This window comes from Dicentrarchus labrax, unplaced genomic scaffold (assembly GCF_905237075.1).
Source record: "Dicentrarchus labrax unplaced genomic scaffold, dlabrax2021, whole genome shotgun sequence".
NCBI lineage: Eukaryota > Metazoa > Chordata > Actinopteri > Moronidae > Dicentrarchus > Dicentrarchus labrax.
The window spans coordinates 6569581-6582735 of record NW_026136720.1 but is presented as its reverse complement, the minus strand read 5'-3'; the positions used below and the strand labels follow the sequence as shown (position 1 = coordinate 6582735).

Below are 13155 nucleotides of genomic sequence, written 5' to 3'. Positions count from 1 at the left end.
ACATTTATTTGACTTTCTGCCAAAGTAATTCTGTCTATACTGCTTATTTCCGATCGGACGAATAATAATGTAACACCGCCCGTCTCAGAAACAAACATCCGCTGTAGCTTGCGGGATTATGAAAGCATGACTAGCGACCTTTCTATTACAACTGCGCCAGCGGATCCAAGCGGACAGATGGCTTTGGTTGGATGGCTTATCTAGCGCATCGGCTCGGGCCGTCTCGCATCGTCCTCCCCGGTGTGTCCGTGATCAGACTCCTCGGTTCGGTCGGGATGGACGACATGGGTCTATCGATGAGTCGTTCCCCGCTGGAGCGCCTCGATTTTGACAACGTCGCCCTCAGAAAACTTCCCCTGGACTCGTCCGAGGAGCCGGGGGTGCGGCAGGTGAAAGGTGCGTGTTTCTCCCGGGTGAAGCCGCAGCCGCTGACCAAGCCTCGGTTCGTGGCTGTGTCGCACGAAGCCCTGGCGCTGCTGGGGCTCAGCGGAGAGGAGGTCATGAACGATCCCCTCGGACCAGAGTATCTCAGCGGATCTAAACTTCTGCCTGGATCCGAGCCCGCCGCTCACTGCTACTGCGGCCACCAGTTCGGCCAGTTCGCCGGACAGCTGGGCGACGGGGCGGCTTGCTACCTCGGGGAGGTGAAAGTGCCACCCGGTCAAGATCCCGAACAGCTGCGGGAAAACCCGAGCGGCCGGTGGGAGATTCAGGTGAAAGGAGCTGGACTGACTCCTTATTCCAGGTACAAGGGGTTGCTGACTTGTGTGCAAGATCATTTTGCATGTGTTGGTGTTAGAAGAGACACGTGGGCCTCAGTTTGTACTCACTGTCAACTCTTTTAACTGTTTTTATGAAATGCACCAGAGATGTGAAGTACTTTAATTCCCCCTTTTCATTTTTTGCAATCTAGTATTTTTCAGCTTTGACCACGTTGAGCACTCTGAATGCATAAAATATAGCTTCCTCATTGGGGATAAATAAAGGCAAATCATCTTCTATCATCAGGAAAATGTCCCTTTCTTTGTATGATCCGTCTTTATTCTGTCCTCCACAGGCAAGCTGATGGCCGTAAGGTCTTGCGCTCCAGTATAAGAGAGTTCCTGTGCAGCGAGGTGATGTACTTCTTGGGTGTGCCCACCACCAGAGCGGGCTCCGTCGTGACCTCTGACAGCAGGGTCATTCGAGATGTGTACTACAGCGGGCACCCTCGCCACGAGAGATGCTCTGTGGTCCTCCGTATTGCTCCCACCTTCCTCCGGTGAGCGCACAGTATCACGGATCCCTGCGCTTCTCCAGATGTGTACATAAGAGTTGTTTGTCTTAGCTGTGCACTCTCTGAGCAGGTTTGGATCCTTTGAGATCTTCAAGGAGACCGACGAGCACACGGGCCGCCGGGGGCCCAGCTATGGACGCGATGAGATCCGAGGTCAGATGATGGATTACGTCATTGAGATGTTTTACCCCGAGATCCAGCAAAATTACCCAGATAGGGTGGAGAGGAACGTGGCTTTCTTCAGAGAGGTCAGAGCACAGGAGTGACACTCCCTTCCCACCCGTCAACATACAAATTCAGCCAATAAAATGGGCAAATAGTCAAATCTTGGCCTGACGTTACAGTTTGAAGCCAAGAACATTCGGATCCTCTTACCGTGTTAAGCTGCTGTAGATTCAGTGGCTGCATGTGCTGAGTCACTGTGCCCTCCGTTCAGTATGAGATTAAGATATTAACCAGGCATTAAACCTCGGATACAGACTTTTGACATTTACCTCATCTAATTAGTAACCAATCACATCATCCATTGCATCCCAAGAGTTGCACTCCGATTCAGATACTTTTGCAAATACAGTACGACACTCTAACGTTAGATCACTGTCTGGTCCCTGTCTGCAGGTGATGCTCCGTACGGCTCGACTTGTGGCTCAGTGGCAGTGTGTCGGTTTCTGCCACGGAGTTCTGAACACAGACAACATGAGCATCCTGGGACTCACGCTGGACTATGGTCCATACGGCTTTATGGACAGGTCAGACACAACGGGTCGGATTGACAAAAGAGCCTTCTTATTTTGCTACAGCAGAAATAACACTGTATTTTAATACTTTAGAGTTCCAGCTAGGGTCGGGCATTGCAGATTAGCTTAGGTTATAAATGTTTTTGTGTGTGGCATTTGTTTAAATGCTACACAAATAAACAATAAATAAATAATCATAATAAACAGGTTGTGGGTATGAAGTCTCCATCACTCATCAGGCTATTGAAAACTACTTTCCTGCTCCCTCTCAGGTTTGACCCAGACTTCATTTGCAACGCCTCCGACAACTCCGGCCGATACTCCTACCAGGCCCAGCCAGCTATCTGCAGGTGGAATCTGGTGAAGCTAGCAGAGGCTCTTGCCCCAGAGCTGCCACCGGACCGGGCTGAGGCCGTCATGGACGAGTACCTGGATCTGTATAACGGCTTCTACCTCGAGAACATGAGGAAAAAGCTGGGCTTACTGAATCAGGACGAGCCTGAGGACGAGATCCTGATCACTGAGCTGCTGCAGACCATGCACAACACAGGTGGGATGGGGATGTGAGAGGGATAGAGTTTGAGAATACAGTTTACACATACAGTACTGCTGCATATAAAACATGAACCCAACATGACCTATCACACCATTATAACCTTTTGCCCCCCCTCCTGCAGGCGCTGACTTCACCAACACCTTCCGCAGCTTGAGTCAGATTTCTTGTCCCAATGCGGGAGAAAGTGAGGAAGAAGAGGATGTCAGGAAAGCTGCAGACCTCCTGCTGGAGCAGTGTGCCAACTTAGAGGAGCTCAAGGCCGCCAACAAACCCACTATGGATCCACGGTGAGCTAGCCAAGCTGGCTGCCTACAGTACTAACACACTATGTTTTTGTCTATGTCATGCCATTACAGAAATGACACGTAAAAATGAAACTTTTAGGGAGAGAGATTACGAATAAAACGTAAATGCTGTTAGAAAAACTGAATTACTTAACTTAATGTGTTAGCATAGGCACGGTTTAAACCCTGCTAGAAATGCTATTTGACACCTCTTCTGTCCAGTGCCATCATTGACGGTATATAATTAGTAAACAGAGCTTCCAGGTCTGTAAAGTGAAGCCAACATGGAAGTGTCTTAAACTTGCATTCTTTCTAATGGACAGCAGGGGGCAGCTCCATGGGCTGCAGAAAATTTGTCTGATTGAATTGAGTCTTATAGGGAACTAATCCTACTTCTCATTAGATCTATTACCTCAGTTAACAGTTTCCTAATGAGTTTATGGTCTTAATCGCTAGTTTCAGGTCATTTTAAAATGTTTTAAATGATGGTCCCATTTAGAGTAAAACAGACAGTAAAGCAGGATATGCTTTTAGGTGTAGCTACCTTGTGATTGACAGGTCATTCCCAGTGAGTCCGTCCAGCGCACAGCACAAAACTGCAATCAAACTCTCAAACTAGGTTCTGCCGATCAAATATTAATCAAAATGATGTTGCTCCATTGCCTATATCTCGCCTAATATCTGTTTAGAAACATATTTTAGTGTACTGTTTATCTGTAATTCAAGAACGTGCGTGACCACCCGAACTGCTGTGGTTGCCTACGGTGGAGGAGTGTAAAACCAAGCACAGCTACTGAGCACAGCTCAACTTGCAGTTCATCACTGCTGCTGGCTGCAAAAAACTCGAACCTTCAAAACTGTACACCACAAACCACTGGGTGATGTCACAATAGTTTCACACTTGGGTGCCACACTGTGTTTGGTCCATGACAAAATGCAGTATCTTGAAAACGAGAAAAATAAGATTTGGTGTGAGGTTTCCAGGAAAAGAAAATGTCACCTTGGACATTTTGGTTAGATTTTACATATGATGAACAAAAGAGGTACATTAGGATGCCCATGATATAATTGAGCACATACATGCTTTACAGGGCATGTGATGTGCTGATGGCCTGTCTTTTAGCACCACCCATAGGACAAAATTGGTGTTTGTTTTTGCAAGAATAGAAAAATTATTAGTTACTGTGTGGAAGGCTGCTGATTATGAGTGGTCTTTTTTGGAAGACACTGAGGGAAACTTGTGATCACTGACTAAACCAGATATAGTTATATATCTTATGTTATAACACATTTAAACAACACGTTATCTGATTTCCTGCCTAACTTAATCTTTACTGAGTGTCTGTAAACATTGTCAGTGGTACAGAACGGCACATAAAGATAATCATGTGTTTGTTGTGTTCATCTTGTTGCCTCATAAATCCGGAATCGCTCGCACTGGCAGCACTGGTGCTTTGCTTTCTCCAACATGCCAATAAAGATTATAACTGTTACGATCTCTGTCTGCTGTCGACAGTGAGCTGGCGATGCTGCTCTCTATGGCACAGAGCAACCCAGCGCTGTTCCAGATGATCTCAGACAGGACGACAATTGCGAGGCAGTTAGACAGACTCAGCAAACTGAAAGACCTGATGGAGACCAGCCAGGAAGAGTTGAAAATCAAACAGGCAGAGGAGTGGAGCCGCTGGATCACACGCTACAGGTGAGATTTAGGTGGATGGAGGGAGAAAGGCCAGATATCTGAGAAAGCAACACAGTTGGCATGTAAAACAAGAATAGAGGATGGAGGAACTGCGTGGGCCGGATAAGAGACTTTCTGGGTGGATGGTGATGAGTGGAAGTGTGACTGATAAAGGAGGCGGGCAGTGAGAAAGAGGAGGAAATGGGTGTTGAGTCTGCCATTGCTCTGTTACTCTCTGACTTGGGTGTTTTTGTGTTATCACTGCCACAGGAAGCGTCTGGCTCGGGAGCTGGAAGGCCAGTGCGATGTGCAGGCTGTGCAGGAGGAGAGGGTGAGGGTCATGGACAGCACCAACCCTCGCGTCATACTCAGGAACTACATTGCCCAGAATGCAATTGAGGCTGCTGAGAATGGAGACTTCTCTGAGGTCAGGCTTGGATCCAGTGGGATGCTCTTGTCATTTTGTTCGAATACCTTATACTTTCATACAATTTAAATGTTGATTTACCGCACCTTTTATTTTAGTTTAGACTGTTGTACATCTGAGCAGCGCCTGAGTTGGACCAAAAAGGGGCTTGTACCCTAATTCTGCATAATTAAACACAACATAACCCTAAACCTTTTGAAGGTTTTCAGTAATGTTTTCTTAGTGTTAAGATAGCTGTGTTTAAATTGAGAGCCAGGGGTACACGTCAAAGTTATTTTTAGGCAATTATTTCACAACTTTTATTGTATACCACTCGGGGGGGAAGGCTCATACCTCCTCAATCTCAGTGGTGGGCCATGCTCACCAGAGGTGGCAGTACTCAATAAGAAGTAATGGTACTCATGTGGACAAAAATCAGAAGTGGGCTAACCCATTTCAGTCACTGCATCTGAGTCAGAAAATGAATTAAAATGTTACTGGAAAAAGTGTTTCTACAGCACTAAATTTTTCCATTAAGAGTGATGTCAAAGCAGCAAGATGATGATTAGAAAGCACTTAAATTACACTCAGTTCCCTGTTGCTCACTTTAGCCTTTAGTGTTTCACTTTCAGGGTGTTTACCTGCTCTCACTTCCTCTGTGCTGCAGGTCCAGCGGGTCCTCAAGGTTCTGGAGAAGCCTTTCTCTTCGCAGCCAGGTCTGGAGCTCCCTGCATGGGTGGGCGGAGGCGAGGCCACCGAACAGGGAGAGAGGGATGAGGGAGAGGAGCAACAGCAGGCATCTACATCTACAGCCAGAACTCCTGTTCCCTATGACAGCAAGCCCCCAGCTTGGGCCAATGAAATCTGTGTCACATGATCTTCGTAATAACTTCCTTGATTGTTTGCTTTCCTGTCTAAAGTGATCAGAGAGTTCATTGATTTTACCTTTTATGCCCCCCCCCCTTCTTCCAGTCACTGTGCAACTCTCTATTACTTTGGCAGGCAGCATCAGGGAAGTTAGCATGAGATACGACACCCCACAGGCTACCGATGTTAATCAAAGCAGACTGGGAATGAGTTGAGTTTTGTGTTGCAAATCCATATAGTTACAATATGACAACACTATCTGGTAAAAAAGCTTTTAAGCTTACCATATATGCCAGTAAATGGCTTTGACGTGATTATTTGCTTTTATGGTTTCAAGCAGCTTGCTTTTACTTTTAGAAGTGACTGAATTTGAAAGATGAGGGGCTGGCTAGGTCATCTATAAAACAATGGTGACAGGGTGGGATTTTTGTGGATGCTCCCCGAATGCAAAGAATAATGCAGTGTATGAAAGATATCAGGCACACAACAAAAGACAGCAGAAAAATACATCCAACAAAGTCAGCTCTTTCCCTGTCCGTTTAGTGTTTGACCGGTTGTTAATGACGACTCAGACAACAAGTTCTACTGTGACCTGTCTGACTCTGACAAACTGTGGGGTGTCAACTCAACATATACCAAATAATATAGTGTGTGTGTGTGTGGGTGTTCTTGAGAGAGAGCGAGAGCGAGAGATTATATTTTTATGTTTTGGGGCATGCATGTGGTTGAAAGTGAAACTTGATTCAATAAGCCGCAGTAGATAAACACGCACAATATATTGACCTGTAATAGAAAACATTGCCTTTTACCACTGTTATAGCACCACTTTATAGGCACAGAGCCACAAACATAACTTACCTTTTTTGCTACTTAATGTGTTCAGTGAGCATAGACACGAAACTACGGAACAAAACTACAGTGGATCTAGAGTCCAGCAAAGGAAAAAATGGGAACTACGTGTTAAATTTGTCTGTTTTAGTCAGAACCATACAAATGTATTTGGGGAAGTTTATTGTCGATTGTGCCACAGATGTGATGCTATCAGGCATGGGTTTTTTGAAAGGGGAAAAACAAAAATCTTCACCACAGTTAATGAGCACTGATTATAACTTGCTCTATTTGAACCAGAATCAGTTTGTTGGTTTGACAAATTAATTCAAGATTTGTTTATCACAATCAGACCACTAACGCTGGACTTCCACACAAAAAATGACAGAAATTGACATGCAATTAGATAATGTATGAGTTATATTTTCCTTAATAAATATGAATGAATATGCTTCAGGTCTTGTTCAGTTCCAATAAACAGAGCAGTCACTAGAAATTGTGTCTTTTTTTCTCCTTTTTTTTTTTTTCCTTTGCACTAAATGCATACCTGCCATACCTGTCTTCTCATTTTAGGACCTCCTTGTTCTTTTTTTTCTGTGTAACATAACATTTAAATGACCTTTACATGAAATGACTCTATACCGTTAGAGGCAAACATTTAAACTTTTAATATGTATATAAAGTCATTTCCACTTCATTTATATTATTGTGATTTCCTTGTTCTGTTTCCTGGATGCATGAAACTGCTTGCCTACGTAGCTGTGTGTCTACACCCCACGGCGTCACTTACACTCATGTCCCAGCAAGTCTCAAGCTTCTACTCCTGAACAAAACAGCACAGCACTGATGAGCGTGTCCATGAGTGTTGCCATTAAACCTGGCCAGATTTGCCGACTTTCAGGTTGAGTGCGCACCTCCCAACGCAGTTTTAAGTAATGCTGTCAGCCCAGTGTCATATTACTTACATTCCAGTCTCCTATTCACCTTTTAATTGTAGTCCTCCGGCAGGACTCGGGAGTGGCTTTTGGTGACCTCAGGGTGCGCCCTGAGCGGCTGACAGTCAGAGCTGCGCAATGATCGAGGGTGAGTGCATAGGTGGGACAATGGGTGTGTAGCGACGTAAGAGACAAAACAACCAAAGAAGAACCTCTTCTAGACGACTTATTTGATTTTTTCAAAAAGAAAATAGGATGTCTAAGCGAGTCAGACCCGGCTATTACCGCCAAGAAGTCAACAAAACCTCATGGGAAGTACCGGAGCGGTACCGGGATCTGAGGCAGGTGGGGACTGGAGCGTACGGGACGGTATGGTAAGTGAACTCTGCTTAACTGGATGAAGCTGTAACCCCGAACGCACTGCTGGTTTATGTGGAGCGCGGTAACAAAGAAAGCGACGGAACAGATGGTGCCATACGGGCCGTCGCACTGTGCCACAGCCGAACAAAAGAAAAAGTATCTGCGCTCCGCCGAACACATGCTGCTTCACTTCCTTATATGATGGAGACACTTGCACCGACCGTCGCTTCACCACAATCACCCTGTCATCTCTACTCGTTTCTTACATTGTTGAATTATGTGGAGCGCAGGGGGTGGTTCTGGGTGAAATGGGTGCGCTCACCCAAGTTTATTGATACTCGACAATGACAAGCAGCTTTTCTAGCACCTTTGTGCGTCTCGACGCATTCGGCCCCCTTTGTTATCAATGATTAACTCTGTGGGCGGCTACTAAACTGCTCCGACGGACTCAATGCAGCTTAAGAACGCATGAACAACTCTGAAAATATATGTTCAGATACAGGCTGGAGATGGAGCCGCCATACAGCCAGATCACTACTAGCAGATGAGGGGAAAAGATAGTAGAGGGTGCTGTGTGTGTGTGTGTGTGTGTGTGTGTGAAGGTGTAAGTGTGTGTGATGGTAACATTCTTGATCAGAAGGTAGATAAATCGTCAGATCAGAGGATGGGGGATCATTTCCCCGCCCCCCATTACAAAGAAGTTCTCAGATTTGGTTATTTCCTCATACTGGCCATGTCACAGATCAGGCGATGTTCTTTGGAATACAGTTGCTGTATATTTTGTTTCACACCGGCTGGTATATTCTTGCCCTCAGCTCGGCAGTGGACTCCAGAACAGGAACCAAAGTGGCCATCAAGAAGCTCTACAGGCCTTTCCAGTCGGAGCTCTTCGCCAAGCGAGCCTACAGGGAGCTGAGGCTTCTGAAGCACATGAAGCATGAAAATGTGAGATACGGCATGATCAGTACATAGGAAAGGGGTCCAGGCCCTCAGAAAGGACTGTATTTCTATTTACATGAGTGAAATTTTACAGTAATCACGACAGCATTCCTTAGTATAAAATCCACCAAAAGGACAAAAGATGATCTCCACTCGTGTAACACAGGGTATATTTCTGTCTGCAGGTGATTGGCCTATTAGATGTGTTTACTTCTGCCCTCTCCTTGGACATATTCCACGACTTGTAAGTGCATTTTTATGCTGTGCTATATTAACATATAACTTACCTGTGCACAAAGGTTTTGTCAAACATTTTTCACGTCAAGTTGAAATGTATCCAACTCATAATGTTTCCATCTTCCTCAAGTTATCTGGTGATGCCGTTCATGGGGACAGATCTGGGGAAACTGATGAAGCTGCAGAAGCTGTCAGAAGAAAAAATTCAGTATTTGGTTTATCAGATGCTCAAAGGGCTTAAGGTGGAGAACTCTACTTTGATGATACACTGTGGATCATTTATTACCACTTGATTGTTCTGTTGATTAAATCCCTGTTGTATTCTTTTATTACAGTACATTCATTCTGCTGGTATAATTCACAGAGTAAGTTGTCTTTTATGTGTGTGTTTCCACCCTGTATGTGTGAGATAAAGATTGTGTTCATACATTGTTAATCGAATTGTTATGTAGTTGGTGTTTCTTGTACAACCTTACACTCCCCATTTTATTACACTGTTATGGCTGGATTCTTCTTTTCCTCTTGCTTCATATATAGTCATAGTCTTCATTCATATCAATTTTGGCAGGACCTCAAACCAGGAAATCTCGCCATCAACCAAGACTGCGAACTCAAGGTACACATGTACACTCTGATAACCCAAACAAACACAAGATGTCACCTAGATGTTTAATTTATCGAGTTAAAATCTATAACTGTAAAACCGTCAATGCATTACCCAGAATTTCCCTAAAGTCTTATTACCACACCTGGTACCTCAGTATGAGTAAGACGTACATTTTGTTTCTAATTCCACTGTGTTTCATTTCATGTTCCGTCAGATCTTGGACTTTGGTTTGGCACGGCAGACTGACACCGAGATGACGGGGTACGTGGTGACTCGCTGGTACAGAGCCCCAGAGGTCATCCTGAGCTGGATGCACTACACTCAGACTGGTAATGAAGAGCTAATTAAAGGGAAAAACCCACTCTCACACCGTCATCTTTCATCACTGTGTCATGTTCAGTGTTCCCCATTAGCACCGAATCCTCAAGTAACTTTATGATGTAGCATGTATTAGTTGTTTGAGTATACTCACTTGCCCTCAACTCAGGACTTCTGCTTCCGCTTCTGCGAGTGATTTACTACGTTCCCCAGAGTGACCTTTACAACCTTCAGTGAACAGGCAGAGTCTTGTTGTTTTAGTAGATATCTTGCACATGTCTTGTGCTTGCAACACATTCTGGTCTATTGAGGCTACAGTCAGTAGAGATATTAGTAAATATTCCCCTTCTGCAACAGTTTTCTCTGTAGGAGTGAGAATGGCGAGTCTAGACAGTAACTACAAACTCCACTGAATTGTAAATACACTAAAAAACACACCTCATTACTGTAAAATGGGCCTACAAATAAATGTTTTAAACAATGTTCAGTTAGATTTTCGTTGTCATTGCAGTAGGATGTGGTGTTCAAATCACATCTTGTTAGCTTGAACCAGATGGTAATAATAAGTGTTATCCACTAGATGGCAACCTCTTAACACCTTACCTTAGTTTGCAGGTGCTTTGCTGTAATGCATGTATATTTTGCTGCTGATCACTTGGCTACAGCAACAGAAACAGAAAGTCTGAAATGTCTTTTTTTCTGATTCTTTCTCAGTGGACATTTGGTCTGTGGGCTGCATCATGGCGGAGATGCTGCAAGGAAAACCTCTTTTTAAAGGCAGCGACCGTATCCTTCTACCTCGGTGACCCTCCACTGACACCTTACAGACATTCCTAGAGCTAAAAGACGGAGGAATTTGTTTGAAAAAATGTCCCTGTATATGTGACACATTTGACCCTTGACCCCTGGTCCTCAGACCTAGATCAGCTGACTGAGATCATGAAGACCACAGGAACACCGACTCAGGAATTTATAACAAAACTAGAATCCGAGGAAGTGAGTTCACAGCGAGAACTTAAAGCTCCATAATTTTGTTGTAGCACCTAAACATGTTCCCAAATCCTCTGAACTAGAAGCACAATTTGGCAAAATCAGCACACAGTCCTATTATGGTAATAATTTGTGTCTTTTAGGCCAAAAGCTACATCAAAAGTCTTCCAAAGGTGGAAAAGAAGGACCTGCAGAAGGTGTTTTCCACCACTGAACCACAGGGTAGGATGTGCTCAGCCTTTTAATTTAATCTATTATCAGTTTGAAGGTGAAACTCTGATTTGATTTCCCGTTTCCGCTCTTTCCTCAGCTGTGTCTGTGCTGGAGCGCATGTTGCTGCTGGATCCGGAGAGCAGGGTAAGCGCTGCAGAGGCTCTCACGCTGCCTTACTTCTCCGAGTTCAGAGACCCAGAGGAGGAGACGGAGGCGCAGCCGTACGACCACTCACTAGACAACACAGACCTGCCTCTGAACCAGTGGAAACGTAAGGATGAAAGGGAGGAGCTGTAAGGTTGATTAGGAAGCAAAGCAAAGAAACATAAATAAAGTCAGTGAAGGATGGAGGGGAAAGGAGGAAGACAATATGAGCTGTCGTGTTTTATTGATTAGTGTCCTGCTGTTCTTCTCTTTTTAGGTCACACCTTCACAGAGATCTTGACTTTCCAACCAGTTGTGCCAGAATCCAAGGAAACCTCACTGTGAGACACAAAGAGTTGGTTATGCAGCCCGTGGACCACAACAAACTAACAAGTCTTTTATCTTGACCCCAACTGGGAAAACTCTTTTATCACAAGGCTTAATGAATGCCCATGGATCCAGTTCACAATTCTCTTATAAGTGCAAGCTGCTGTGTTTTGGACCTTCCAGCTTGCTTCCTGACTCTAGCATCAAACATTTTCAGCATGTGAGGATGCTGGCTCAGTTGCCTTACAACAGGTAATAACTTTGTTTGATGAGTAACTAAGTCATCAAGGAGTTATGGGTTGGAATACTTGAGTTACTTATCCAAGTTGTACATGTACGTTGTAAGGCTTGTGTTGTATCACTACCTACCAGTTGCTATCAATTACAAATCAAGAAATGGCAGTAGACACATTTTACTGAAATTATTGACGGATCCTGGTTAAATTCATTGTTTAATAAGGATATGAGTGTCATTTCTATTAGTGGTATAAGCATAATTGTGAAATGATGAAACAAATAGAGCTCAATTTAAAATACTGAGAATTACTTTGATTGACAGTATTTTTTTATTTTTTTGTAATATATTATTTTGTGATGTAGCATCCCCTGTAGTGACTACATGTCCTTAAAAGACATTTGATCAATGGGACGTCCTTGTGAATATGCATGTGTGTGTGTGTGTGTGTGTGTGTGTGTGTTACATGTCTGCTCTGACCTCGTTATTCCTCCCAGTGGCCTTAAGAGAACAACATAGCAAAAATACTGCTAATCATTCGAGATCCATCCTAGCAGGTTGTGCACAAGCATTCACATTCTGATTTCATACCAAAAACAAATGCTACATGTTCCATTATTATTATTATTATTATTATTATTATTATTTTTAAAGTAGCACAAAACACATTGTCTATGATGATTTTGTGAAATAATGTTTCTTAAACCACTCGTGCATTTTCATTATTAAAGATTCTCTTTGAAAATGATGCATATGTTGTTTTTTTTTCAGTTCTCTCCCACCTGTTTAGGGTTAAAAAGTTATAGTACTGCATCTTCTAAATACTGAAGTATAATAAAAAAAAATTCATAGCTGTTTTTTTAGTATTTTCACATATGGGCTTTAAAAAGAAAACAGGATTACATGAAGAAAAAATGGAACAAAACAATCAAAAAGGGTTGTGTTTATTAAAATGATTCAGTTTCCTGTTTTTCCCACAGGATTTCTGCTGAAACTTGTAGTTTCTGAGCCCACACTGTGTTAATCCATAAAGTGGCTTACATGTGTTAAACTGGCCCTTTAAATGACAACATTGCATGTTTCATATTAATATCCAAACTGTTCTGCAACTGAAAGCAGATGGAGGCATTTCACGTTTTTGTTGTTTATGTAAAATAACACTAGGTGGCAGCAAGTAAACAAGCCATGACCAGGCTGCATGTGGCTCTTGGGATA

At 43.6% G+C, this 13155-nt stretch overlaps 2 protein-coding genes across 2 annotated transcripts; both read left to right on the top strand.

Moving 5' to 3' along the window:
• Positions 1-74: 74 nt before the first annotated feature.
• Positions 75-7131, top strand: selenoo1 (selenoprotein O1). Its single transcript, XM_051381155.1, has 9 exons — positions 75-745; positions 1058-1261; positions 1347-1524; positions 1895-2025; positions 2286-2563; positions 2691-2856; positions 4370-4555; positions 4805-4961; positions 5608-7131. Exons 1-9 carry the CDS (start codon positions 192-194, stop codon positions 5824-5826), a joined length of 2073 nt encoding a protein of 690 aa, XP_051237115.1. The 5' UTR covers positions 75-191; the 3' UTR covers positions 5827-7131.
• A 321-nt stretch (positions 7132-7452) lies between these two features.
• mapk12a (mitogen-activated protein kinase 12a) lies at positions 7453-12688 on the top strand. Its single transcript, XM_051381161.1, has 12 exons — positions 7453-7944; positions 8746-8875; positions 9055-9113; positions 9237-9348; positions 9442-9471; positions 9675-9722; positions 9928-10042; positions 10746-10817; positions 10948-11027; positions 11165-11243; positions 11332-11505; positions 11656-12688. Exons 1-12 carry the CDS (start codon positions 7826-7828, stop codon positions 11721-11723), a joined length of 1086 nt encoding a protein of 361 aa, XP_051237121.1. The 5' UTR covers positions 7453-7825; the 3' UTR covers positions 11724-12688.
• The last annotated feature ends 467 nt before the right edge of the window (positions 12689-13155 follow it).

What these genes read in the sequence shown, in the direction of transcription:
- mapk12a (XM_051381161.1), top strand. Translation starts at nt 7,826, where the DNA reads ATGTCTAAGCGAGTCAGACCCGGCTATTACCGCCAAGAAGTCAACAAA. An exon ending in GATGCACTACACTCAGACTG is followed by an intron (nt 10,043 to 10,745) that starts GTAATGAAGAGC and finishes ATTCTTTCTCAG; the next exon opens with TGGACATTTGGTCTGTGGGC. An exon ending in TCTTTTTAAAGGCAGCGACC is followed by an intron (nt 10,818 to 10,947) that starts GTATCCTTCTAC and finishes CCTGGTCCTCAG; the next exon opens with ACCTAGATCAGCTGACTGAG.